We start from the raw sequence: 27,784 nt of genomic DNA, 5'->3' as shown, positions 1-27,784 counted from the left end.
TCAGGGTATAATTTAGCAAATTTCCATAACCTTTGTGCATTAACCGGATCCGATACAGATGTGAGTGTGTTGAGTTTTACGCCGCACTCAGCCATATTACAGCTATATGGCGGCGGTCTGTAAATAATCGAGTCTGGACCAGACAATCCAGTAATCAACAACATGAGCATCGATGTGTGCAAATGGGATCCAATAACATGTGTCAACCAAGTCAGCGAGCCTGACCACCCGATCCCATAAGTCGCCTGTTACGACAAGCATAGTCGCCTTTTATGGCAAGCGTGGGTTGCTGGAGGCCTATTCTACCCCGGGACCTGCAAGGGTTTTATTTTCACAAGAGTTTCAACGGTCATTTAATAAACTTTCAGGACAAAAGGGGATGGGGGTTTAGGGGGTGGGTGGGGTGCGCATCCGTGCACAACACCTCTGGATCCGACTATGACGCGGCATGCTGTTGTTCGGAAGCTAAGATATGACGTAAACGATAGTGCCTGAAACTTGATTATACGATGTCACCTGAACAAACAGGTGCCGTCAAAAAAGTTGCGCTGTAGAGTTGACATTTGCTTACGACATTCCTAATTTGCTCGTTCGAGGTGCAAAGTGACTTACACCTCTGGACCTGTGACATTCATAGAGGATACTAAACGACCTTCCTTGTGATACCATTTTTATTAAACGAGTTAATGATTTGGTATCAAACGAGCGAAAGCGAGTTTGATACTAAATCTTTAACGAGTTTAATGAAAATAGTGTTACACGGAAGCGAGTTTAGTATTCTGTTTATTACTCGCCAACATAAATTGACAGAAACTGCGGCGAAATTGTGTATAGTGTGAGGACACTCAGCTTTCACGTCAAGCAAGGTCTAGTAAAATCGCGACATCAACATTAGCATTGTGACGTCACAACTTTGAACCATTTTGACGTCATACGTCAAGCGGTATTACACTAGTGTAATATTGAAGTAAAAATATTACACTGCTGTATCTTCAACGGGCGAGTAATAAGGTCGAGTACCGCGACATGTAAGTGGCAAATCAAAACATGGCATTTTTCACTCGGGACAAGATAATGTGTACATGCTGGCTGGTAAATGGTTATCACTTAAATGTAAAGTATTCTGAATACTAGTATACAACTTTGTCCATCGGGTGGCGAGGCGGTGGGATACCCTTCTATTTAAAGAGTTCACTGGTCCTGTCGAAGACCCGGGTTCGATTCCCTGCATGAGTACTATAATTATGTGAAGCCCATTTCTTGCTAAAAATTAAACTCACTCTGTCACTTATCTACCAATTAGACAATGCTATTACGTTCAAACAAAGATATCATTATGTAAGCATATTTTCCCCGGCTACCGGATTGGTCTAAACGCCGTCTCGTGACAGAAAAGCATATCACGCCCAGATACGACGTCCGACCAAAACTCACATTGACTTGACTTACTATGACGAATGCAGTGATACGTTACATGACGTCATTGTATTGTTTACATGTCACAATATTGTCGACAGAATGTTATTGGTTTGTAGTGAAAATAAAATTACTTTCTTGACTAAATGGACATGTTTGGGTTTTTAGAAGCTTTTTTCGCTAATTGCAATAACAAAACAATCGTAGACCGGCAAATTCGGTCAATACTTGTTTTTATGGACCAGCGAAAAGCAATATTAATCTCGGACAATATTACTTTTCGCGAGTCCATAATCAGGCTCTTATATGAGTATAAACATGGGCTGGCTACCCGCCGTCACCGCTTGTAGTACACAACGTCACAGAAGAACCGTGACGTCATGACGCCATGTTACCATGACAGAGTGATAATTTGAACCCCGATATGTTAGTCCTCGTAGGTAATAAAAGCAGGTATTGACCACATCGCCAGTCTATAATTGTGAAATGTCACAGTCCCTGTGTCGTCACCAATGTTAACATGTGGCGTCATTACATTCTGTGAGGTCACTGAACACTGAAACGTCAACAATTCTGTTTCTGTAAGCATATATTTGTTAGGTTGAACATTCGGGGCATGCAATCATTACTTAAACTATTCCCATTTAAGTGAAAATATAACATGCAAAACAGTCGTGGTTTGCTAATTTCGGGAATGTACAAGTTATACATGCCGTCGGACTGTAACAATTAAGTAGTTTGAACGAATCCAAACAATCGTCCGGGTATGATACCTCACGACATAGCATGTCGTTTAGTACGACTGGTACAGGTTGGTTAATGAAACCTGTTGGAACCCGATATCCCAACAAAATGTCTTTAGGGTATTAATCGATTCAATCTAAGGCATGACGCTGACAAGATCAAAAGGTAATGTGTCGAATCATATGAAATGTAAAGATTTTTTTTGTTAAAAATGTGAAAACTGACACTTGAAGGCCCCAATAGAATGAATAACTGAGTTGTCGTGACCGTGATAAAGCTACGTACTATACCCTTATTCATACGAACAAATATCCAGCAAAATGTATTGTGACAAATGCACGTCGTTTAGCTGTACCATATCACCATTTCTTTACAAACGACACAGGAAGTTGTTGGAATGTCATCGTTTCGCGCGTCAAGAAAGATATTCATTCATGTTGGACAGTTTACACGCGGTTGCGTTTGGGCGATCTGATCACTTTGTCTCTGAACTGTTATCAACAAGAACAAAAGAATCATTGTTGTGTCTCAACTTTACCCTTTTCTGTAGATTTAAATCATGTCAGCGTAATGACTATCACGAGTTCGGATAGCGTGCGAACTTGGTGAGAAGAACCCAGTATCTAAACTGGTTCAGCGCAAGTTTATCCGGGGATAGTTTCGTTGGTATACTGTACTTTAGTCCAGATATTCATTCCCATCCATGTTACGAGTATGTGTTTAGGAATCACTATCCAGTTGTGACGATACCAGATGCGTTTCCTGCAGCATCGGTGGTACCGGTCACAAACACATGCAGAGGCTAGTCAATTTTGGGAACGTCTAGTACGAGTGAAAATACGGAATTGCATCGGATAACATTTCTGTCACTGATGCATTCAATGTTGAAATGTTCTCCATATGTCTACCATATGTTAATGAAAGCTTAACTGAAGCCGTGGGTGCTCTGACTTTTACCGAGGTACTTCTGAACTAAAAGTCGCGGTACTTTTTGAAATTATGGTAGAAAAGTGTGCTCGACAGTAGACTTGACTCCAAAGCTGATTTCCTAGCTGCAAAGGGAAAGTATAAGTCAACATTCTTGTCATGCTAGTTTGTGGAGCGACATAAATGGGGATTATTAGTAAAGCAAGGCGAAAATGGAAAATGCCACAAGGGGTTGAAAACGTAAACCTTCAGTGAAAATGCAGCATATGTCGTATTTGGGATTTCATTTTCTTAATAAAGTAAAAATTCCAGTACAGATTTTTCAGTAAAATGCCTCGTGTTTTCAAACCACTTTTGAACAGGATTTGTGTGAACAGTGTATTTCAGTTCAGGGTGAGTGAGTTTTAACTATAAGACTCTTTTAGCAATACTCCACAGCGGGGGACACATGAAACAAAGCCTTCACACATTGTACCCATGTGGAGAATCGAAAACGGGTCTTTAGCGTGACTATAGCGAACGCTTTAGCCGCTAGGCCCCCAACGGCCAGTTCAGTTAGATGTTGACAGCCATACTGTAATAACACACGGACTCTACATGATGAAGATAATATTTTTGCTATAACAGTAAATCAAACTCCACAAAATTATATTTATATCGTCTTCCAACCACTAAATAGGACCAAGTGAGCTGAAATAAAGACAATACAAATTATTTATGCCACCTTCTCATGCGTAATATTTACATATGGTGCTTACAGCATTAATTTCAAATGATATGGAACTCACTGTAAATAAGACAAAGATGTTGGCGACATATTGTGTGAGATCAGAAACTTGTGAATCTGGTATGGAAGTTCCATTTTCATATTCATGCAATCCCAGTCCAAGTAACTCGTGAGATTGGCACAAACCACAAGTAGGGTGGTGTGAGGGGTGGCGGGTAGCTGTTTGCAGGCGTTTTTGGACATAAGTTCAGGCAAAATTCGCACTTTGGTTACAAAATAAAATATCATCACACCGGATATGCAAATGTTTTCAATTAAAAACAAAACTAAACAGGAAAGTTAATTTTAAGCAATGAATACATGTATCTCCATTTTGACGATCGCCGAGACTTCTCCGTTGACTTGTCATGAGTCTCGATCCGTGTATCGTCGTGATTAGCTTGTCTTGAGAAACACGGCGACATGAGACAGCGAATAATTACAATATCACTTGTGCCTCGTGAAGAAGCAATAATGATCACCGTCACAGATTTCACCAATCACCCTCGAACGATAGGAAACAAATAACTAAAATCAGATCGCTCAAACGCAATATATATTTGAACTTTGACATATGACCACCTTGACTTCAACCAGCGCCATCTGTTTGGCGGGAATGAATGTCTTACACAACACTGCATTCTAACAGTTTCTGCTGCTGGCGCACAGAAAGCGTTGCATGGTTGTGTTAGCGGTATATAAACCAACAAACATTAATACTGCTTGCTTACTGAGACACGTTGGAACCTTTTGTTTTAAAGCATGTAAGTATAATTGTGTTTTCAAATATTTTGTGTCTGTGCAATTCATCTGGAGCAATGGGGCGATAGGTTGTGAAAGCCAAAATGAAGAATGACATAAATTGCTAGTGAAGCACTGAAAAACCATCAATACATTTTGAAGCATATGGTATAATATCTGACGCAGATTTTTCCTATTGGGTACGGTTTTAGCTGTGAGAGTTTATTACTGTTAACTTAAAAATATTAGATAAATGGTGGCAAGTATTGGTTGGATATCTTTTGGATATATATGTAGTCACTAGGATTTTATTGAACTAGCCAGTGGCTAAGTAGTGGTTACATTTATGGAAGGTAGCCTGGTAGGGTCAGAATTAGTTCCTTCGGTTCCCCCATATTCTTTCATTCGCAGATTAACAGAAGTAACACAAAGTGGTTCAACCCGATTTATTGTACTTGATTTTAGGATTTTGAGTTATTTTGTGAGTTCTCTAGTAACTGTTGTGTTAGGGTTTGTTAATAATTCTGATAAATGTCAATATATAGACATGGCAATTCTAGGTTTGTGGAGTGTAAGCCTTACCTGTTGTAATAGATACTTTATCTTTTGAACGTACATCGATTGGAAAGTCTTTAGCCCATATCAAACCCCCAAAAGTTCATTCTAATCAAATCATATCACCTGAATTCAGTGGAGGAAAGAAGTGGAAAATCTAGCTTGTCCACAGGACTGGCTGGTCAAATTTTTGCCTGTCCTGCCAAACTCTAGCCTGTCCTTCAAATCTACAGAAAACACCATTTCAAGACTTAAAACTGGTTTGTGTCATTTTAAGCTATCATTTAATATGCACACACAGAGCTTGGACTGTTAAATATCTCCTAGTGGAATCATCTGGTTACTGTCCTTTGGCACTATTCATAAAGGGTCAAAAAGGTCAAAACAGCAACAGATAAAATGAACATATAGTACTGAAGGATAACCTAACTTCTTGGATAACCATGTTTCGTGGATTGCGGTAATTCTTGTCTTGTATAATGGCGACCCATGAAGGAACCGGGGTAGAATAGGCCTTCAGCAACCCATGCTTGCCATAAAAGATGACTATGCTTGTTGTAAGAGGCGACTAATGGGATCAGATGGTAAGGTACGCTGACTTGGTTGACACGTCATTGTTTCCCAACTGCGCAAATCAATGCTCATGTTGTTAATCACTGGATTGTCTCGTCCTGACTCGATTATTGACAGTCCGCCGCCATATAGCTGGAATATTGCTGAGTGCTGCGTGCTGCGTAAAACTAAACTCACTGAATTGTATGATGGCACAAAGAGGCACTTTTGATGTACACACAGTGCCATGCCTTGCTTACAAACAAGTACAGTGAATCTAATTGTCCAGCACTGAGATAAATGGCCCAAGGTCACTGATGCCTTTCATGCCAGATTTTATTTTTACAATCTATCAAGTAAATATGACACCGTTTTCACCCACCATCTCTTATCTCCTCGTCAGCTCTCCTAGGAGTCAATACTGACTGCATTTAAAATATGATTTGTCGCGCACCAGTTACAACAGACATGATCACCCCAAACATTATTTGCAAAATTGGAAGTGTGGAAATGTGTTGGAAAATCTTGTTGAAATTCTAGGTTAAAATGCTAAGAAAAAGTCCCAAAACTTCTGTACCGGTTGTGTTTGTGTATTATTCGAGGCAATATTCCAGTTCTATGGCAGCAGTCCGTAAATAAGCAAGTTTGCAAGGATAAACCTGGCTCAGAAAAGATACGAGATAAAATCTCATATGGGACCAACAGCATGAGATTTTTCTGTTCATGTTCGTTCACAAGAAAAGGAATAAACGACAAAACACAACTTCCAAACGCAAACTCTGCAAAGCGTCGCACAGTGCATGAACAGCACAGTACTGCGAAGTTCAGAGTTTACCATGCTCCCTCTGTCACAGCTTGTTTTCTAGAGCACTGTGTGTATCAGTGTTCTTAGTTCCATACCGGAAGTTAGGTTTCAAAGATCAAAAATAGTTACAAGGGAGCGTGAGTAACACTGGCAGAAGCAAATAATGACAAAGCCTTTCTCAGTAAAATAGATTTAAACATTTTATTTTTTCTAATCGTTCAGGTGAGTAGAATGCAATTTTAAATTGCACATGAATTTGAGAGCAATGTTATTGCAATTGATATAAGAAAATTGTGAACATCGATCTACGCAGAGGGGATATTTTGCCATGTGTGATAGTGATCTGAAAAAGATGAATCATTCAGCAATTCAGAAATGTTCTTCAGGCCAGGATTTGAATGAGCCTCAGAAAGTTTGGATGTTAATATATTTGGGAATATGTTCTTTTATCTGTTATTTACTTAGGTCAGCTGTTGAGATTCTGCAGAATACAGGACGTAGTGAGTCTCCTGCTAAACCAAAAGACTCAGCAAATGTACCATTGGAGGAGGCTAATGAAGGTCGAGAGGCAGCCATGGAGACTGAGGACCCTCTGCCTGTTGCACAGGGTATGTTACACATTATTATAGGATATTTATATTGCACACAATATTGTGCAATTAGTTTATCATGGTTTTCTCATCCTAACACGGTACCCATGTACAGCTTGGTGGACAGGGACACATAGTCGATGTACATGTACATTGTCAAAGATTACTACATGTTGCTATAGCTGCATCTAGGTGTTTGCACAGTCATGTGTCCACCATCTGATAACATACACAAGGGGCTGTGATAGTGTAGAACACGGAAAGAATCTGCACACAAAGTTGGCTCCACAGACCTTAGAGTGATCTCTGTTGAAGTTATTTGATCTGCATATTTTAACAATCCTGTCTGGATAGATCTTTCAAAATTTATTTCTGTTCTTCACTTGCACAGAGAGTGTCAAATTGTATATATGACTAGTATGAGAGCAATAACTGCCTTTGTTATGATCTTTGAATTACAGATGTTAGTGAAAAAGGTGGAATTATTAAAAAGTAGTATTCTTAGTACCAATAATGAGTGAATGAGCAAGTTTAGTTGTACGCCATACTGAGCAATATTCCAGCTGTATTGTGGCAGTCTGTAAATAATCAGTCTGGACCAGACCATCCAGTGAATAACACCTTGAGCATTGATCTTCGTAATTGGGGTGTCTGACCACCCAATCATGGTAGTCGCCCATTCCAGCAGTAGTAAAATGTGGGTTTGTTCTCATTGTAGTTCTTGTGTTTACAGGCAACAATTGTTGAAACAGCAGTTGCAAGACATATGCCCATTTTGTACCTTTGGCCGTTAAAGATGAAAGCAGATGCCTGTTGAAAACAAGCACACACAAACACGCACGCACATACAGTACATATGTTAGCACCATAAACACTGATGTGTCTGACAGAACCTCTTTGGTGAAAGTCACCTACAAGCTGCACCAACTGATAAATTCTAGGGTTGTTGGACTGAAAATTAACCTAATCTAAGCTGAAATGTCTTTTGACTAAAAAAGATTAAGTGACTCTTATACTGAACATCAACAATGGTTATAAAAATAATGCACATAATGTCTACATTATTTACAACTGGAAACCAAATCAGTTATCTTTTAATATCATTTCACAATTGGACTTCCAAATCATCGTGACCTAGGAATTCTCTCCAGTCAATAGTGTTTGCCCTGATGCAGGAAACCTGCGTATTTGACACTCAAATTGTGTCAAATACGCATGTGAATTTAAAAGTCTGTGTCATTGTTAACGCAATGCTATTGGGCCTTAAGTTCAGATAATCTAAATTGTAATTTCCTGTTGTTTAAAACTACATAGTTTATTATTTGCTGGTTAACTGCTTGGTGCTGATTAAATACCTGACCTGCATTACCTTGTTTGTCATTATTAAACAATCACAGTTGATGTTTTGATCAAAGTTTCAAACAGATGTTGACTCCCCAAAACATGTCCATGACTCCCTCTCATGACACCAGGAAGTCCTGATGACTCCTAAATTTGTATGCCTAGGGCCAACACTGAGACAATATGAGCAAGCTAGATTTTATTCTGACAGCCTTCATCGGAAACAAATTTTAAACTCACAATTGATAAACACCTATTCAGGCCAAATTGCAGACCATAGTATGTACTGAATGTTTCGGAAGTTTGATCTTTTCTGTTTGTTTGCCAGAGGATGTCACAAAGATTCCTGTAAAGCCTGAACCAAAGACCAAGGTATCTGACAGTGGAGAAGAATCAACTGTGGTAGGTGAAATGATTGATTTCTGGTAGGTAATAGAATCCCTAGTCAGTTGCCAGACAGTGACTTATTCACAGTAATTTGCTTACTGGCAACCTGTTCATGAATCATGTAAATGTTTTAATGTAGTGCAATATTGATTTTGCAGCCATCTTCATAAGCATTCCTCTAGCTAGTTTTAAGACGTGACCTGGTAGCGTAGTTGGTGTCAGTTGCCTTGGTGGCTGAAAGAGTCCAACCAATTCACAGTGTAAACACCTGGCAGAGATTTATGTAGACCTACGTCAAGATTGATACTCAGCGCATAGTGTGAAGTGGTTGCCTTTGAAAATTCCCAGACAGGACTAAATTATTGTCAAATTATATTTGTTGTGGGTAATATTATTGCCCTACACAGGTGACCATCATCTCAGTGATGAGAAGTCTGATAAATGGGAAGAGGTTATGTGTACATGTGCAGTTTTGCATTTTTGCATTTCCTGAAATGTTTTTTTAAAAAAAAAAAAAAAAAGCATGCTGTTTGAAATACTTGCTAAATAAATAATGCCTACCGGTAGTCTTCTTTGAATGACTTAAACAAATATCTCTTCATCTGTCCAAAGAAAACTGAAGAGTTGTCGATCAAGCCAGAAGATGTGAACAAGGCACTGTCGACCAAGCCGGATGATGATACCAAAGTGCTGTCGATCAGGACGGAAGATACCGTGGCACTGTCAATCAAGCCAGAGGTTTTGGAAGGTGTTGTGACAGAGGTAATGGTCAAGGAGGAACAAGAACTCCAGGAACAGGCATTGGAGAAAGAGAAGAAATTGGCAGAAGATCAGGAAAAGGTAGGAAACAAGAAAATTTTGACTTGACAGCCTGCTGCAGTGACCAAGGTGTGGTTAATTGCTCCCAGTATTGATGAATACAGTGGAAGCTCTCGAAACAAGCACTCCTTGGGACTGACGAATAAATCCAGTTCAAACAACAGGCCAGATTGTAGAGCTGACTTGGTTTGTTACTCTCATTTGCATTGTTGTATTGCCAGGTTCGCTCAATTGCTGCACTCATTGACAATAGAAATCACATAGCTTACAACCCTCATGGGTGACAATTTTTATAGATTACATGTACCAGTATGCCCAACTGAACTAAGATAAGTTCTCTTTGTTATCAAGCATGTAGTTTCAATGCAGGATTAATTTAAGATAATTTACAACCGCCTGACTCCTTGCCACATCTTGGATTAGAAAGTGTTAGTGACTGTATAAACACATACATCCAGGCTGCCCATTTCATGCAGAGATCCGGAATTGATAATGTGCCAGATGACAGAGCTTTTAAATGATGATAAATGTATTAGCCACAGATACGATTTTATGACAGATTGGACAGCTGCTGTTTTTGACAGCTTCCACTGTAGTTGGTGACATTCTTGATAGCTATTCCATTACTTGCCAGTACTCTCTTGTCAAAATGTTGTTGTGAGAAACTTTACATGACAGTTTCTTTAGTAAAATCTTCAATACAGTTCAGAAATTCACCACCCAGTCATGTCATCAGACATCATTATTAACGGAGCAAATTAATGTTGGATACCTTTTGTTACTTAAACGTAACTTACCAAAAAAAAAGCCTGTGTTCCAAAAGTTAGGTTGAATAAAAATATAATATTGGAAAATACATTTTGAGCAGTCACAGTTGATTGGTGTCGTGTTGGATTACTGACAAAACACTTACCATGATTTAGAAGCAGACCATGAATGTACCATGTCGATTGTCTGAGTAAATAAATACAATCTATGGTCATCAGCTGTGGAAACAAATGACAGATGAAGACCGAAACCAACGCTACCAACGTCTGAAGTTCTTGTTGAGCAAAAGCAACATGTACACTCAGTACCTGATAGATCGTATGGACAGGCAGACGGAGGAAGAGAAGAAGAAAAGAGAAAGACAGCTGAAGAGGCTGAAGAAAAAGGAGGACAAACTCAAAGAACAACAGGCAAAGGTTGGTTTTTATCACATATCAACCTTGTTCGGTATCCTGATTTCGTTTTTGTGTTGTCGCAATCAAAATGTCTGGAAACAGTAAGAAGCGTGATTTAGTTCCAGTGTCACCAGTATACTTGTTCGATCCATTCAGATGGCGTCAGTGCGCAATGCTGGTGACATCACATGTACGCATTACCTCACAACCAGTTAGGTATTCTGAAGGAACGTCTGTTGGTTCAACTACTACCTAATTATATTATACATGAAACAGAATGTAAAATAACTTTGTCCTGAAGGGATATTGATGCTTGCAGGAAGTGCATCTAGGCATGTTTTCACAGAGGTAATATTTTGTTTAATTTAGGATCCATCACATGGCTGTGAAAGAATGAATGATGTATGATTATTGGTTTTGTTCATAACAATGTTTTGTTTGTTAGTTCTTTTTTGTAGTATTTTTCTATATGTTTGTTACAGGAACAGGAGATGGTGGAATCAAGTAGTCAGTCTAGTGATGGTAAGCTTATTAATGGCTTATTTGTCAGACAGTGTACCTTAGTGAGGGAGCAATGAATAATCACTTGTATCAACAATTGTTCATGGGCTTAAAAGACTAATTGATATTCATTAAAGTGAAACACCAAATTATACTTTTGAATGTGTTATGTTTGTTAAATCAAGACATACACATCTGATGCTGTTTTTTGACTCATTGCATGCTACCATATACTACCTGCAGTATGCCGATAGGAAAATATGACCGATGATTTGTTGCACCCCTTGTGACCTTGCTTCTATATCAGTTTCAGAGACGTCTACCAGGAAGTCAAGAAAAAGAAAATCAGACGTGTTGTCTCCAGAAGCTACCATTGCAACAAAAGTATGAATGGTTCGCTTAAATAATAAGCTACAGCCTCACTATTTGTTATTCTTTTAGTTTACTTCATCAGTTGGGCAAAAGTAGTTCATAAAACAATTTGTCTTGTGTTTATGTTTAAAAATGAATGGAGACTTGATAACTTCTTGTAGTAAAAGGGTGATGCATTGTTTGACCTTGACCTACAAACCTGGCTGTCCAAGTGACCTCGCTAACAGGTCACAGAGGTCCCTTTCCAGAAATATGAGTGTCTTCTAAAGTAGTAAAATCGTTCAGTGCAGTGAATTCATAATTACATGAGTAACAAAACCTTTGTGTCTTCTTTCAAGTGTTGGATATGAAGAAAATTCTTATAAGTAATGTTCTTCTGCATTCATTTTACGCATTTTACATGTCATAATAGAAAAAAAGCCCTGGTGACGAATTCTGTTGTGTGTTTATCAGACTCCTGGGAAACGATCCAAGAAAAATGTGAAGACAAAGCAGACAGAGCCAAAAACTGCAGTGCCAAATGAAAACAAGGAAAACACAGCCTCAAGTGAAAACACTCAAGGAGAAACCTCTTGTAACCCGGGACAGAAGACAACAGAGACAAGTGATCTCACTACCATGGCAACCACAGATAATACAACAGATAATGCAGAACCCGGTAGTGCAACCTTGGAGGAAGTAGGAGAAGAAGTGGCGGTAAGAAATCTTGAGAATTTTGTTACATCTTGAGGCCACTTTTAACGTACATGCCAACACATACATGCATATATTTCTACAAATACCTGGCAAATTTTCTAAGTGTGGTTTTCTGTTTTTGAAAAGATAACAGCGTTTCAAATCGTCGTCGGTCATCGGTCATAGACCGACATTATCTGTGTGTGATGCTGATCGGACTTGTGACCGGTGGTTTCCCATTGAAAGTGGTCATTACAGTATCCTTTGAAATAAATTTTATAATATTTATCAAGGAAATTAAATTAATGTGAAAATTAAATGTTTGAAACCGGAAAGCACAACTAGCTGCTGTTCATTCGCAACAACTCAATCCTTTCCGTGACCTACAAGAAGAAGGCTTGCCGGAATGACACGAGTAGTTATGAATGTACGTCAGCAGCCAATTAAGTTACGTTTCTTTTGATTGGTTGGGAATAATGCAGTTATTCAATCGTTTTACATGTTATAATTATGATCACTTTGCTATTGGTGGCGACATATGTAAACACGTGCATAAGCAAACCATGCCACCAAAAAAAATAAGCAGTCCACGTTGATGGTTTTGTCACCGGGAAGAGCCCATTTGATAAACAGTCAGACACAGAGAGTACTTTCTTTCTCGAGAAACAATAGCAAACACACGCTCGAGCGTTTCAAGGTAGATGGTTACAATTACACTCATGGTTGAGATACGATGGTGAGAGCGTCAAAATGACTTGTCAGTTGGGTGTAGATGCAAACAGAGACATTGCGTTCACTCAGGGTTGTTGCAATTATAGATTGTCTAACATTGATGACCACGTGAAGACAAATGATCATAAAACTGCCGTCATAGCACCCACATTGAAAAGAGATGTTGAGAAATTCCAAGACCTTCAGCATAGCGATCAAGAAATGGAGCACTGATAGGACTGAAAGTTGCCTACTGGATTTGCAAAGTGGGCATTGCCCTTATTAAATTTAAAGGACTTACACGTTCCAAATATTGAATTTTTAACAGTTTCTGATTCTGTCAATTATGACTTGTCATGTGCAGGAAGCGAGTTTATAGACTCAGTGTAAGTGTCTTCATCTATTGACAAAGAGGTCACAAAAAAGGTAAATAATTCACCTTTTGTATCAGTATTAGCTGATGAAAGTACTGACATTTCTGTTACCATGAATATGCAGGTGTCCTGTACTGCTAGAGTATTGCTGACTAAAGTGAAACAACAAACTAACTGAAATATTCAATGTCAGTGTTTTATTTATTTTAATTCAGCTCTTACGTAAGAAAGTGTATGTTACCCCAATCTCCTTGCATCTTTTACTTCATTTTTTCTGTTTTTCCATATTTTTTTGTAAGTAATGATCATGTTCCATATTGATTGGTGATCTGTCAGTTCTTTGGTTTGATCAGTGCCATGATTTGCATTTCTGCCTGAAATGAAAACACTGAACACAGACAATTGTTGTATAGTTTTGTAATCTATTTATGGCGGACTGGCTGTTTATTGTCACTGACCGGAACTTTTCACCACCAACTGGTCAGTGACTTACCCTATCAGTTTAGACTCAAAAACACTGGATAATACATTCTCATTCTGCATTTTATGCAATGCCTGTGAAGATCTGGGTTGGATTTGTCAATCAAGCCATGCTTGTCATAAAGGTGACTGATGTGAGTAGGGGGCAAAACTATGTGACTTTGATATGTCATTGTTTCCTATTTGCCACAATCAGTGTTGATCACTGAATTATCTGGTACAGACTAAATTTTTTATACAGGCTTCCACCGTATAGCTGGAATTTAAAACAAACATTTAACAAGTTTGAAGAAGTCGTTAGATAACCTATAAACATAATTGGCAGAACAAGAAGACAGGGAAAGTAGTGCTAGAAGGATGTGTTTAGTATATGACACCAACTATCTAGTTCTTGATGTCCCAGACTATATTTTGTTGTGTCACTGCCAACAGCTGCCACTTCCACGGAGAATGATAAATGGCAAAGAAACGCTTGAGGGCCAGCCCTTGATGTTCAGTGGCGGAGTGCTCCGGCAGTATCAGATGGATGGATACAATTGGCTGAAGGTAACATGTCAGCTTGACCTGTTTCATACTTTCTGGTTTGGTGTAAAATGGTTCTCATTCTTTATCTACAGTTTTGATTTTGGCATGGTTTTTGTTCCTTTTTGTCTTGTAATATATGCTACTCAAGCTCAAGAGCACCCAGTGATTTTCATTGTTATAATCGGTGTTCGTGTTAGTGCAGTAACATGTGTTTTTCTCGCAAATAAATAATAAAACCACCAAAAAATAATTTGTGCGTGTGTTTTGGATGCATAGATTCTGATCAACATGATTTTAACAAGTACCTTAAAACGGCAACATATAGACAAACAATAAATTTTAACATGATTCAGGATTGTACTGAAAATTTCACATGCAAAAGATTTGGACTACATATATATAATTTTATTTCGGCACGCACTTGTACAAAACATACCACGGTCACTGATAATTAATGTGAAGTGGTTATGTAAACGTCTGTATCCGTGACTTACTGGATAGTTGTGAAGTGTTGTGAGGTTTTTAATTCAGAGCATGTTGTTATATCAGTAATTTAATTACCATATTGCAGTAGATAGTGTTCAGTAGTAATAAGAATACTTTTAATCACCATTGTGTTGATATTGATGGGATGTAATGAAGACACGAGATGCCTCTTTGCCTCAGATTTGCTGGATACACACAGTCATGCCATTGCTTCTGCAAACTGAAAAAGTCAAAGTGCCAAATTTCATACTAGTAATGTTAGAGCTGGTGCGCTTAGTAAACCAATTAAGATGTAATAAATATTCTGATCGCTCTCTTGGGATTTGTAATACTGAGAACATAAGCTTGCTAAAAATAAAAAAAATGTTTGCCTTTGTTCAGATAAGTGTTGGCAAACTCTCTAAATTCAGTACACCTATTGGCTGATTTTTGTGAAAAACTGAATGTTCAGATAAGTGTTGGTCCACATTCTAAAATCAGAATGCATCCTTGTTTAACACAACCACAAAGTGATTACTGAAAACAAATACATATTTATGAAGCTATGACATCAAGAAAACCCTAGGCGTTGGGGTAACCTCAGGGTTAAAGCATCAGCTTATCATGCCAAGACCCGGGTTGTAGTCTCCATGGGTACAGTGAGTGTAGCCCACTGTCCTCCACTTTGGTATTGCAGGAATATTGCTAAAACAGTGCAAAACCACAGTCAGTCACTCACTCACTCACTCGAGAAAACCTCCAGTTCAACAGTGTTTTTTTACTGTAAGTGAAAGACTTCTTCTTTTTTCTGCTTAATTCATTATGAAGATTAAGAGCATGTTTTCATGACCTCTGATTCTTGCAGGTTTTATTTGAGAATGGTGTGAACGGTATCCTGGCTGACGAGATGGGCCTGGGCAAGACAGTGCAGTGCATTGCTCTCTTAGCTCACCTTGTGGCCATGGGGGTGTCAGGCCCCTTCCTTGTTGTGGGCCCTCTATCAACGGTACCCAACTGGTTTAACGAGTTCAAGAGATTCACACCAAAGGTAAGAGCCAGAAGTCGGGTCTGCGTGGCCAACACAGCATTGTTCTTTCAGGAACAGCGGACTAGTGTAGGGGTTGAATAGTAGATGTGAAGCCACCTATACAAATTTATCAGCAGTCAGGGAAAGTAACTTCGTGTATGCTGTGTCTTCATACTCTACAACGTCTCTGTAGCTCATAACAGCTTTTACGAGCTGCCAACATATCACTGGAATTTAGTGTGGCATTAAACACCTATATTAAACAGCAATATTGTAGTTTACAGTGATTTTGGCTTGTCTTCTGTTCCACAAAGTGATGGTACTGCTAGTATGATTGAAACTCACATTCATTGACTTAAGACAATTATTTTATTGAATGGAGCTCCTGGTAAAGTGTCATCTGACAGCCGTGAAATGTGGATGAGGCAGTCCTGGCATGTTGATTGATTATAGGGCACAGACTGCATTCATTTTAGACTTGTCAGATTTCATTTCTGTTTTGTCTGAAAATTTGTCTTTCTTTCAGGTACCTGTCATATTGTATCATGGCTCTAAAGATGAAAGGCGGAGTCTTCGGAGTAAGATGAGAGTGAAGCATCAAATCAAGAAAAATGTGGAGGTCCAGCCAGTCATTATCACGTCATATGAGATTGCCATGAATGATCGGACATACTTGCAGCACTTCGATTGGAAGTACCTCATTGTAGACGAGGGTCATCGCTTAAAGAACTCGCATTGTCGACTTATTAGGTGAGAAATTATGACATGGCTGAAGGGAGTTGCACTTCGGTCATTTAGGCTTCATAGTGGGTAGCCCCAGCAACCCAGACTAGTCATACTTATTTACTGTGTTGGTAGTGCCTTTATACTTCGACTGTATTTATTGTTGCTGATGTGTCAGCCGCTGGATTGTCTGTTCTGAAAGTAACAATTGCTGGATTGTCTCTTCTATCACTCAGTCACTAGATTAACTGTCCTAATAATGTCAATCACTGGATTGTCTGTTCTGATGATGTCAGTGACTGGATTGCCTGTTCTGATAGTGTCAATCACTAGAGGGTCTGTCCTGATTGTGTCAATAATTGGATTTTCTGTCTTTATGGGATCAGTGACTGGATTGTCTGTTCTGATAATGTCAGTCACTGGATTGTCTGTCCTGGCAGTCTGTAACATGATTGTCTGTACAGATAGTGTCAATCACTGGATTGTCTGTCCTGATAGTGCCACTCGCTGGATTGTTTATCCTTATAGTGTCAATCAGAAAGAGAGAGGTGGTCAGTGACCAAGATCTTAATGATCGATTGTTGCCAAGTGTGCCGTTGTAAAACTAATGCCTAAAATACTTCTCAAGGTTTGATGTTTTGCAACTTTCAGGGAACTACGTTTGTACAAAACTACACATCGCCTATTGCTGACAGGGACACCATTGCAGAACAACCTCGCAGAACTCTGGTCACTGCTCAACTTCCTTTTACCGGAAATATTTGATGATTTAGGAAGGTGAGGCAATCAACTTACTGAGTTCACTGAAAGGCAGTATGAATTACTGAAAACATTATTGGAATATTGCCTAAAGCTCTGTAGAACTATATTCAAGCTTCATGGGTGAGAATAAGGTGTGGATTGTTGCTCATTGTTTTGTTTCAGAATAAATATTTTACAGATTGCTTTCATATTGCAGGAATCAGTGTTTAGAAACAATCTCAGGTTCAAATTCTTCCAAACCAAGCCATGTGAAATCATGTGTTATATTTAGACTGGAAAACTTCAGAACTGGGAAAAAAGCAGTTGGTAGAAAGATCTTGACTGCAAACGTTTCTCATTGACAGTTTTGAGGCCTGGTTTGATGTTGCGGGTATTGAGGGAGATGCTGCCGATGAGAGAATCGTTGCCGAGGAACAAAGAGGAAACATAATTTCCATGCTGCATCAGGTAAGCTGCAACTGAAACCTTCACCCAGCTTTATGTTTTTGTTTAGAAAGGTGCAACTGAATGGTATCAAATGAAACATTTATCATTTTGAGCCTAATTCTTCTGTAAATGTAATGAATTGCAAAAGAAATGCAAGTTTTGAAAAAATGAGGTTTCATTAAAGTGAGTGTTCATGTTTATGTGTTCAGTTGACATCTCCCCCTGTCTCCCTTCCTCTCCCCTTTATCTTCCCTTCCTCTCTCTTCCCCCCCCCAATAAAATTTGTCATTCGAATTATCTTACGCTTGACAGATTTTGACGCCGTTCATGTTGCGTCGTCTCAAGTCCGACGTAGAGCTACTTATCCCGCCGAAGAGGGAAGTGATGGTGATGGCGCCACTCACCAGTATACAGAAGGATTACTACTCAAGCATCGTGGACAAGACCATCATGGACAAGATACAGAAGAAATATGTAGGTTTTTCAGTGTTTAAATGTCTTTGGTAACCACAAACATTCCACTGACATACTCACTCTGACACCAACAACTAACCCTTGAAGGTATGGGTTTGAACTAGACCTCAGCAGCATGCATGCTGTAAGAGGCAAATAACGGCGTTGGGTGGTGAGGCTTCCTGACCAGTTATATTCTTGTCATCATATTCTTGCATGTTTATTGAACAGCAAAAAATCCCCAAGTTTCAAAACGAAGGAAAAATCTCATGAAAGTAAGCGTTCATGTTTATGTATTCTTTTAAAACTTTACCCCCACCCCCATCCCTTGCTGTTCAGTATTTATCAGTGACGTCTGTCAATTGATTCTCTGGCTCCAGGCTTGATTGTTTTCAGGCCCATTGTCACATAGATGGAATCGCGGAGTGCAAACAAACTGAAACCAGTCTTTTTCCTTTTTGCTTCATTTCCTTGCATCTTTGCATTGCAGGACATAACAAATTCAGAAAGGTCCATCTGTGAAAGTAAATTGAGACGATACGGTAATGAAGAACATCTTGTTTGTGTTTTAATACTGAAAATACTGGTCTGAGTAAATTAACTTAAACAATATCTCCTCATATTTGGAAATATCAGGCAAAGGTTTTTTAATTAGTGAAACTTTTTCAAAATCCTGTCAGGAAGATGAAGCACCAGTGGAGTCAGATGCAAAAGGTCGGCCGAAGAGACGGTCTACAAAGAATAAAGTCAACTATAGTCTGATGGTGGAGGACCCTAAAGATGAGGCACCCAAGAAGAACAGGAAGGCTGAGTATGAGGAGGATCTTGAGGCATGGGTCCAGACCGTGATCGAGGCTCAGGAGGAGAGAAGGTATGTGTTCGTCTTTGTTTGGTATCCATTTGACAACACATGGCTAGGCCAGACCGTAATGTTTGCTGCTACCTGCTACCCTGCATGCATGAGTGAGTGAGTGAGAAGGTTTACACTACTTTCAGCATACCAGCAGTATCATGTCAGAAATGGGTTTCACACATTGTATCATGTGGAGCATTGAACTTGGGTCTTATGCATGACAAGCTAATGCTTTAACCACTAGGCTACCCAACCATCCCAGATTGATGGTTAGAAAACACATTGGATTTTAGTGGTGTTCTCAGATTGGTCAGGGTGATGGTCTTTATGACAATCCATTTAGTGATACATTATCAGGTGTTAGTGTAGCTGTAGTAAGACTTTTCGCAGGATATGATTTGAAGATTTTTGTTATCTGTGAATGTGTGTTCCAGCGCTGCCAGCAAGAAGGAGGTTAAGGATAAGAAGGCCGAGATCACCATCAAGATGCAGAACTCTATGATGCAGTTGCGCAAGTGCTGCAGCCACCCGTACCTCCTGGAACATCCCATAGATGCAGACTCTGGGCACTTGATAGCCGACGAAACCTTAGTGAAAAATTCTGGCAAGATGCTCATGCTGGACAGGCTCCTGCCAGAGTTAAAGAAGAGGGGACATAAGGTAGTGTGTTACTGGGTTAGGCTTGGTTATCCTTTCAGGGAGCATATTAATGGTGTGCATAGCCATGACTTCCAGTAAATCTGACAACTACTATACCCTGAGCTGTGCTGGTTGCACAAGGTGAATTTTGATGTGAACATTGTATCTTCATGTCAGTGTGAATAGCCATTGACATGTTTCATCTTTTTGGTTGCCTACAAAATAGGGACATATTTGCCAAACTGATACAGCGCTGTCATGTTTTGGATTTTGAAAGTTTTTTTTCATTCTAGGTGTTAATATTCAGTCAGATGACAAAGATGTTGAACATCCTAGAGAGCTATTGTGAGATACGGAACTATAAGTACTGTCGACTTGACGGGTCGCGGTCCGTAGAGAACCGAGGAGAACAGGTAATGACCTTTGCAGTGCTGGAATTGTGGGTGTGGTGGGGTAGGCTAGTAGTTAAAGTGCTCGCTTGTCACGTCAGTGGTTCGGGTTCTATTCCCAACTTGGGTACAATATGTGAAGCCCATTTCTGGTGCCCCCACCATGACATTGCTGGAAATAGAACATCGCTCAAAGCAACATAAAATCAAACTCACTCATATCTGGTGTCTACTGCTAAAAGTGGCATAAAATTAAACTTGCTCACTGACACTTTGGTGCGGAGCTTGAATGTAGACATAAAGAAAATGTTGAAAGTTAAAGCCTGCATCATGGTATTTATATCATTTCTCTTTTCACTGTGATCGTGTTCCCTAAGATAATCTTGTTCATCTTGACATTGCTGGAACAAATTCAAGATCAGTAATTTGTTGAAGTGAGGACTCGGCAGTTACCTAGGGTTTGAGAACTGAGACAGTTTATTGGTGCATCATTATCGAACCTCAGAAAAAGAGTGCACGATGTACTATTTTATGACATATCTTCATATGTTGTTTCATGACATGACTTCAGATCCAAAGCTTCAATGAGGATGATGATATGTTCTTGTTCCTGGTGAGCACGAGAGCCGGCGGCCTTGGCATCAACCTGACAGCAGCTGACACAGTGATCATCTATGACAGTGACTGGGTCAGTTGTGTAGTCATCTTTGAGTTTTATCTTTCACCTTTGTGGGAAATCTGGGTCAGAATATGGGGCTATTAACACAACATTGGGGACACCCCTTTTGTCTAGTATATCTCTTTTTGTGTCAGATGTTATCATTAAGATGTACATTAATGGCAGTTGGTCAGTTGGTCTTATTTTGGAAGATATTTGGCAAAAGGGGTGTGTCAAATGTTGGGTTGACAGACTGAGCTTCCAGCAAAGTCTAATTATGAGGTAGGCATTGAATGGCTTTAGATACTGACCCTGTGACTGATTGTCAGTCAACCCTGATTGACAGGCTTCATCACTTGAAGCAGGGATGGCAATTTTTCGCATATCTGCAGAAATCTGCAGATTTAAGTGCAAATTAATCAATCCTGGACCCTGTTGAGGACCTGCGGCCCCCATACCCCTAGCTGATTTTCAGTTAATACCACTTACACCTGTTTCCATCCCTGCTGAAGGCGTATATTTACTTTGTCATTGTTAAAGAGTGGTCATTGACCTTTCGCCGTCTGCCAGGAACTGAGTGGCACTAGTATAAGGTCTCCTCATGGAGTTTGTCCAGTTGAGACACTCCATTCCTTGTATTGGAAGTTATTCAAATTGAAATAGATTTTTTTTTTTGAAAAAAGATCAAATAAACAACTGATTTCTGGAGTTAGATTGGTGTACAGAACTGTAAATTGTCATAATTAACTTGGTGTTCATTGTGATAAGGTATTGGTGTGGCTCATGTCCCTGACTCCTGACTCAACTTTTTGTTGGTCATCCCCAGAACCCTCAGTGTGACTTGCAAGCCCAGGACAGGTGTCATCGCATCGGTCAGACAAAGCCAGTATTAGTATACAGATTCGTGACGGCCAACACCATCGACCAGAGGATTGTAGAGCGTGCAGCAGCCAAGAGGAAGCTAGAGAAACTCATCATACACAAAGGTAGGAATTGCATGACAAACTGAAAGGAGGTGATTAAATTTGTTTTAACTGTGAACTAACAACTTGAAAGTCTGTTTGCAGTAGGCAGTGGCCCAATATGGTCAACACATGGTAGATTATATGTCTGGGCCTATATTTTTGAAGGTCCCTTAGAACTAAGATAGTTGAAGTTAATGTATGGCACCTACGACTTTCTTAGCTCTGAGAGTTTCAAAATCTTGCCCTGCTCATCAGTGGTAGCCACAACTGCATATTCATGTATAAAGAATAGTCTCATGAAAAGGACAAAGATGTTCAACATGTGTAAATGACATATCTTCTGCACAAAGGAGGGTTTTTTTTTGATAGATTACATTCTAATGTTTTGATCACTGTTTTAATGTGTAGCAATATGTTATGTCAGAGTCTGACATTCATCCTGTTTTCACTAAAACTAAAGGGAAATACCCCAAATCAGAAGTTGCAACACTTGCTGATCCACATGCATTAAGTTTGAAGTTTGACTGTAAAAAGTGAGATTCCAGTTACATATTTGATGAAATGTTGATTTCATATAAATATCTTACACTGGTAGGTCAAACAGCTTACAGTTTTATATAACGATCATGGACTATCCGGATTCTATGACAAATCACAGACATTTCCCAACACTAACCATCAACACATTGTCTCTTGTTTATTATGATGTTGATGTTGAAGTACGTTATGTTCTTATCCCTTCTTGCTCTCTACAGGGAAGTTTAAGACCGGTATGAATGAGTTCAGCACAAGCCTAAAGCCAATCAGTGCCCCGGAGCTGTTAGAGCTGTTGAGGTCACGTGATCATGAAGCTGTGGTGCAAGGCAGTGAGAAGAACGTCATATCCAATAAAGATCTGGACAATCTGCTGGACAGATCAGATCTCTACCAGAAGCTGGAGAAAATGAAGGGTGAGCAGCTGACTTGTCAGTGTTCATTTTGTCATACTTGATGTAAACGACGATCCTGTCTGCGTACTGAGTGGGAATCCTAGTACCATGCTCCAGTGGTATGAATTCTGTTGCATTGTTTCACAGAAGATCTGGGTAAGAATTGGTCTTCAGCAATCCATGCTTGTCCTAAGAGGCAACTAACAGGATCTGGGAGTCAGACTCACTAACTTGCTGATGCATATCCCAACTGCGTAGATCAGTGCTCATGACATTGATCACTGAATTGTCTGTTCCAGACTCGGGTAAATAGAGACTGCATTTCGTTTCAGTTTGTGTGAGGGTTCGGGGTTGGCAGGAGAGAGAGAGATTCAGATTGCTAGTATTATGGTAGTCCTCAGCATTCCCTGTTGATCATAAGGCAGACACACTTGATGACGTCATTGAGGGCGTCTTAATATTCATTGGTATTGATGATGTGAATAGTACTGCTAGACACATATTAGATGATCCTGCGCACTAAACGCCTTTGTGACGAGAGAGGCGGTACAACGAATTGGGCAAGTACACTTGGCTGCTACAGGTAGCTTGACGATTATACATGTGCAATACATGCTAACCGTGACATGAAATTAACACCGCATATTCCTTCGAATGATAAGACTGCAATTTCAGGCATAAGAAACTGATATTCCAAGCTAACCTTTAGTTAAGACGAAGACAAATAGATGATTGGGGCATTGACAAGCATTTTAGATATTCAACAATTTTGTTGAAAAACAACCAGGAAAATGTCGTTTGCTTCGTGAAATGGATCGGTGGTCCTAAACATATTTGCTCAGTATATTGTGTTGATTCAATTCATTGGGATTGTACCTGTTCCCAAATCGAGTGTGCCATAACAATTCATGCGTGAAACGCACGGGGAAAATGAACTTCTCGATATTTATCAGACAACCTGTCTCCCTCTTGTTTCAAGTGAATCGTTCTGTGGGGTGTTCCCAAGTACGCAAATTGGGGTCATATGTCAGGTCGTGGATCATCATATATGTGTTTACCAGTAGTTGCTTTCACAGGATTTTCTGGTCCAGGCTCATTTGTTCACTGTATTAACTGCTGCAATATAGCTGAATTAATGAGTGATTTGTTAAGTAATAGCTGATTTCATGGAACCTGTCCCAAGCACTCCAGGTGTGAGTGGACAGAATGCCGGCCCAGCATGTGTAGTGTGTCCATGGCTAGATGAAATGTGCCTCCATCAGCCCAGCTGTGAATGGGCATGGACTGTTGATCCTCTATCACCTCACAGGCAGCTTGGGTTGTATGAAAGAATCCTGATCCTTTAACCATGATGATACCCTTCGACTTGACACAATATTGATAGGATCATAATGGTCATTAATCATGGACATTCGGATGTAAACTAGAAACACCGGAAGTAATAATTCATTTGTTGAGACATACGATTAAAGGTACAATGTTGTGTTGATGGATTGTTTTCAGGCAATAAGACAACAGATACGAAGAAAAGGAAATCCAAAGCGAAAGATCCTGTGATGGAAAGCAAGACGTTCAAAGTGTTGGAGACTGATGATGGTGGCTTCACAAACCAGACAGAAGAGGAGACGTCATCACAGCTTACTGAATGCGAGAGTGAACAGACATGATCATGATTGTGTGTAAGTGTCAGTGTAGCTTCGTGTGTATATGTGAGAAATGAGAGTAGTGATGTTGGGGATGAGGGACAAGTGAAGTTGTGTGTTGACGTCTTTTTGTTTGTGCATACCTGAGAGACATGTGTGGAGAGACTTGAATTTTGAGAATGGCAAGACTATGTGTCAAACCAAGTTGGAGAGACAGAATTTGAGTGATGTGATCCATAATGTGGCAGTGTTTTTACATTTGTGTAAAATTTCCAAGATATACGAGGTTCAAGAGTAGAGAGATGTGATACATAGTGTGGCACTGGAGAGATATGAGGTTAGAAAGACTGTCAAGTGACATGTCTGATTGTGTGTATGTGTACCTTAGCCTGCTTGCTGGTGTTTTATACCAGATGACATGCTAAACATTTATGTCAATCAGACTGTCACATGGCAACTGGTGTGCCTGCACTAGGCTCAGTATTGAGCTTGATGGATGGAGTCTCGGTGCCGCAATAACCTCTATCATACTAAATGCCTCTTAGCTAGATAGTTCTTTAATTGCAGGTGCATGCATATATGTATGATGGACAAGAAGGGAAGACATGGCCAGCCAGGGATAGTCAAGTGGCTGTGTTACAGAAGTAGATTTTGAGGGGAAAATACTTTTTATGGGTTGTCACCAGGACTAGCGGACAAGGGGTTGTGTTCGGAACTTGCGTTCATCATTACTTCTTATGTAATGACAGACTTGAAATATGAACTTTTCATAGTTCTTGTTGGCTACAAATCACGTTTGACTCCTTTATCATGACAGCAGTGTGTATGTTTGAGTCAGTGATTCAAGTTTATGATGAAGTATGTAGAGCTTGATGAAGCAGTTTCCATAAGGACATTAACACAAGCAGAAATATAACTGCCAGTCTAAAGACATTATTCTCCCTTGGTTAAAGGCACAATTTCAAACATTTTTGGGCCCAGTTATGTTTTTGCAACAGCGTCATTTTGTCAGGGACTGAGTTCTGTCTCCAAAGGAGTTATAGGGTATTTGTGAAGAGCTCTCCAAGGGATTTAACTCTGTGGTTTGCTTGAAACAATGATTGCCTGGTAGATGGTGCAAGAGCCAGTTAAATGCATTTTGTATCAATTCATTTGAACGCTTAATTTTGATATTATAATACAGATGCATAATTTGGGCTGGGGGGAATAAATTATATTGTATATTGAAGCTTCCCTTTGGGCTGGTAGTATAATTTAAAGAAATCCATATTTATTTTTAAGAGATGAAAGAAATGCATTTTTATTTTTAGAGATGTGTGGTGTGAAATGGTGCCTTTAATCATGGCAAAGATTATATAAGATTCGTATAAGAAACAAAGGAAGTAGTACAGGTGTGAATGTAGGTTCTCTGAACTTTCAGTTTGTAGTGTTCAGCAACTGTTTTCATCTTAGTATCTCAACACATGAAATTTCAATTCATTTTGAGTATATAATTTCCTTTGCTATACAGTTCAGATGATCTATGCTGGACACTGTACTTCATGTCTGTAATCAAGTGTTTATTTGGTGTGAATTAAATCAGTTTTTTGGTTTATAGTTCAGTTTTGTGTAAAATGCAGATGTGAGATGGAATTATGTAATACATGTATTGTGAGCTTGATGGTGTCTACCTCCAGAGCCAAGACAGTTCATGAGCATGTAACACAAGAAAATGTCAACAAGTCTTGACTATAACCCACAAGTATACCTAATGTTTATGGACCTCTGTTTGTACTGGTCTATTAATTGTGTTCCAAATTTAAATATTGTTTCATTTGAATATTGATTCAAAAAGGTTCAACAAGATAATGTGAAGCTGACTGCGAGAATTGTCTGTGCTATGAATAACCACAGTCATAGAATTGCTGTTGATACCTTAAAACTGGTCTTTGGCATCAGAAAATGACAAAGTATTTTGATTTGTTGACTCATATTTTGTTCCCATTTTCTCTTTTTTTTTATTAGAATGCTGGAAGACTTTGTTTTCCATATGTTTTATGGGAGAGTCTAGAAAATGTTTCCGACGGATTTATTTTCTTGAAAGCAAGTCTTTCAACTATATTTTGTTATGCAGAGGTGCACCTTAGGCAAGCTAAAAAAAAAGCTGGGTTATGATGCTGTTAAACCTTGTTGTGCAAAGTGCTGCAATTTGCTGTGAACACCAGAAATCTTGGATTCTGATCCTTGTACACCCTGCAGTATGCTTGTAGGTTGTCATCAGGCCATGTATGAAAACTTCCAAGATTTGCACCCCTTTGGGTTTTTTGGCAGAAGAAAGTGCCAGCTGTAGATTGTGAATAGTGTAAATTAAAAGTAATACTAGTATGTATTTGTTAAGCTGTTAACGGTGCTATAACTTAGTGTAGTTGTTGAACTCTATCATATATTGAGGTAGTTGTGAAGATGACTCGGCTGATAGTTGTTGCTAGTGGCAACATTTTGAAGTTTGAAATGAAAATGTCACAAATGGCAAAATAAACAACCCAAAACCAAAACGTTTTTGTTGTTGTTGTTGTACAATGTTGATTAAATCCTTTTTATTATAAACTGGAGTAGCTTATCAGATGATGTGTTGCATAACATATCATAGCTCCTCCCCAAGTGTTGGGTCTCATTGAGGGCCAGGGGAAAAGCAGCAGTTTTAAGAAGTACACACCAAGTCTCTAATATGAGATGGGTACAAAGCCTCGCCTGTCTGTCCGTAATCATTTTGTTTCCGCAGCATAACTCAAAAAACATTAAATATTTTTAGACCAAAATTGGTAAATAAACTGAAGCTAAGGTTCTGCCTTTGCTTTTTTACAGACTTTTGGCAATTTCATTTTTTTTCCATGGAAACGTTTTGGTCTTAGTTTAATGGGATGATTTCCATGGAAATGATTCAAACTTAAATCTGAAAAACACGTCAAGTAACTGTCAGATGATTTGTCCTTTCAAATCTGTTGTGGCCAGGGGGATGGATATGTCATCTTCCGATGACTCTTGTTTCTTATGATGGTAACTATGCATGTTACGACGACGGGGACGGACCTTCCATAGTGTCCCTTATTCTGCTGGCTCTGTGGACTTCGTGACTGCAAGGTGATTCACATTATGATGCGACAAATCTGAGAGGACATCTCACTGAACTACAGCTGATCTGTATCATAAATTTCCTACATTTAATTAACAATTTAATGAACATATGTTTTCAAAATAAAACTCATTTGGACTTTGTATTTTAAATAAAATGACTTGATCTCCTCACTACATGGTTGGAATTGTGCCAATGTGACGAGAAGCTATACTCAACTCGTTCCTGTGGAACCATGAAGAGTGAGTGAGTTGAGTTTTATGCTGCAGCACTCAGCAGTATTCCAGCTATATGAT

General features: G+C 39.3%; 1 protein-coding gene across 2 annotated transcripts; it reads left to right on the top strand.

Annotated features, from left to right (window-relative positions):
• The first annotated feature begins 4,422 nt into the window (after window positions 1-4,422).
• LOC137298030 (lymphocyte-specific helicase-like) lies at window positions 4,423-26,910 on the top strand. Of its 2 annotated transcripts, XM_067830066.1 has the most exons (22): window positions 4,423-4,617; window positions 6,972-7,114; window positions 8,766-8,839; window positions 9,437-9,664; window positions 10,630-10,827; window positions 11,289-11,328; window positions 11,615-11,691; window positions 12,133-12,375; window positions 14,352-14,465; window positions 15,775-15,957; window positions 16,463-16,686; window positions 17,311-17,436; window positions 17,766-17,868; window positions 18,160-18,321; window positions 18,981-19,171; window positions 19,588-19,813; window positions 20,086-20,205; window positions 20,753-20,869; window positions 21,666-21,825; window positions 22,560-22,754; window positions 24,237-24,412; window positions 24,944-26,910. In XM_067830066.1, coding segments are annotated over exons 1-21 (3,090 nt in total). In that variant the 5' UTR covers window positions 4,423-4,615; the 3' UTR covers window positions 24,401-24,412; window positions 24,944-26,910. The 2 variants fall into 2 exon arrangements, with proteins under 2 accessions (XP_067686167.1, XP_067686166.1); XM_067830065.1 differs by having other exon boundaries at window positions 24,237-26,910.
• Window positions 26,911-27,784: the final 874 nt, after the last annotated feature.

The sequence above is a fragment of the Haliotis asinina genome, chromosome 10, assembly GCF_037392515.1.
Source record: "Haliotis asinina isolate JCU_RB_2024 chromosome 10, JCU_Hal_asi_v2, whole genome shotgun sequence".
Classification (NCBI taxonomy): domain Eukaryota; kingdom Metazoa; phylum Mollusca; class Gastropoda; order Lepetellida; family Haliotidae; genus Haliotis; species Haliotis asinina.
This window is presented reverse-complemented; position numbering and strand designations above follow the sequence as displayed.

Excerpts from the sequence above, each read along its gene's own strand:
- LOC137298030 (XM_067830066.1), top strand. Across the intron at positions 17,437-17,765 it reads ATATTTGATGATTTAGGAAG|TTTTGAGGCCTGGTTTGATG; the intron begins GTGAGGCAATCA and ends TCTCATTGACAG. Across the intron at positions 20,206-20,752 it reads TAGAGAACCGAGGAGAACAG|ATCCAAAGCTTCAATGAGGA; the intron begins GTAATGACCTTT and ends ACATGACTTCAG.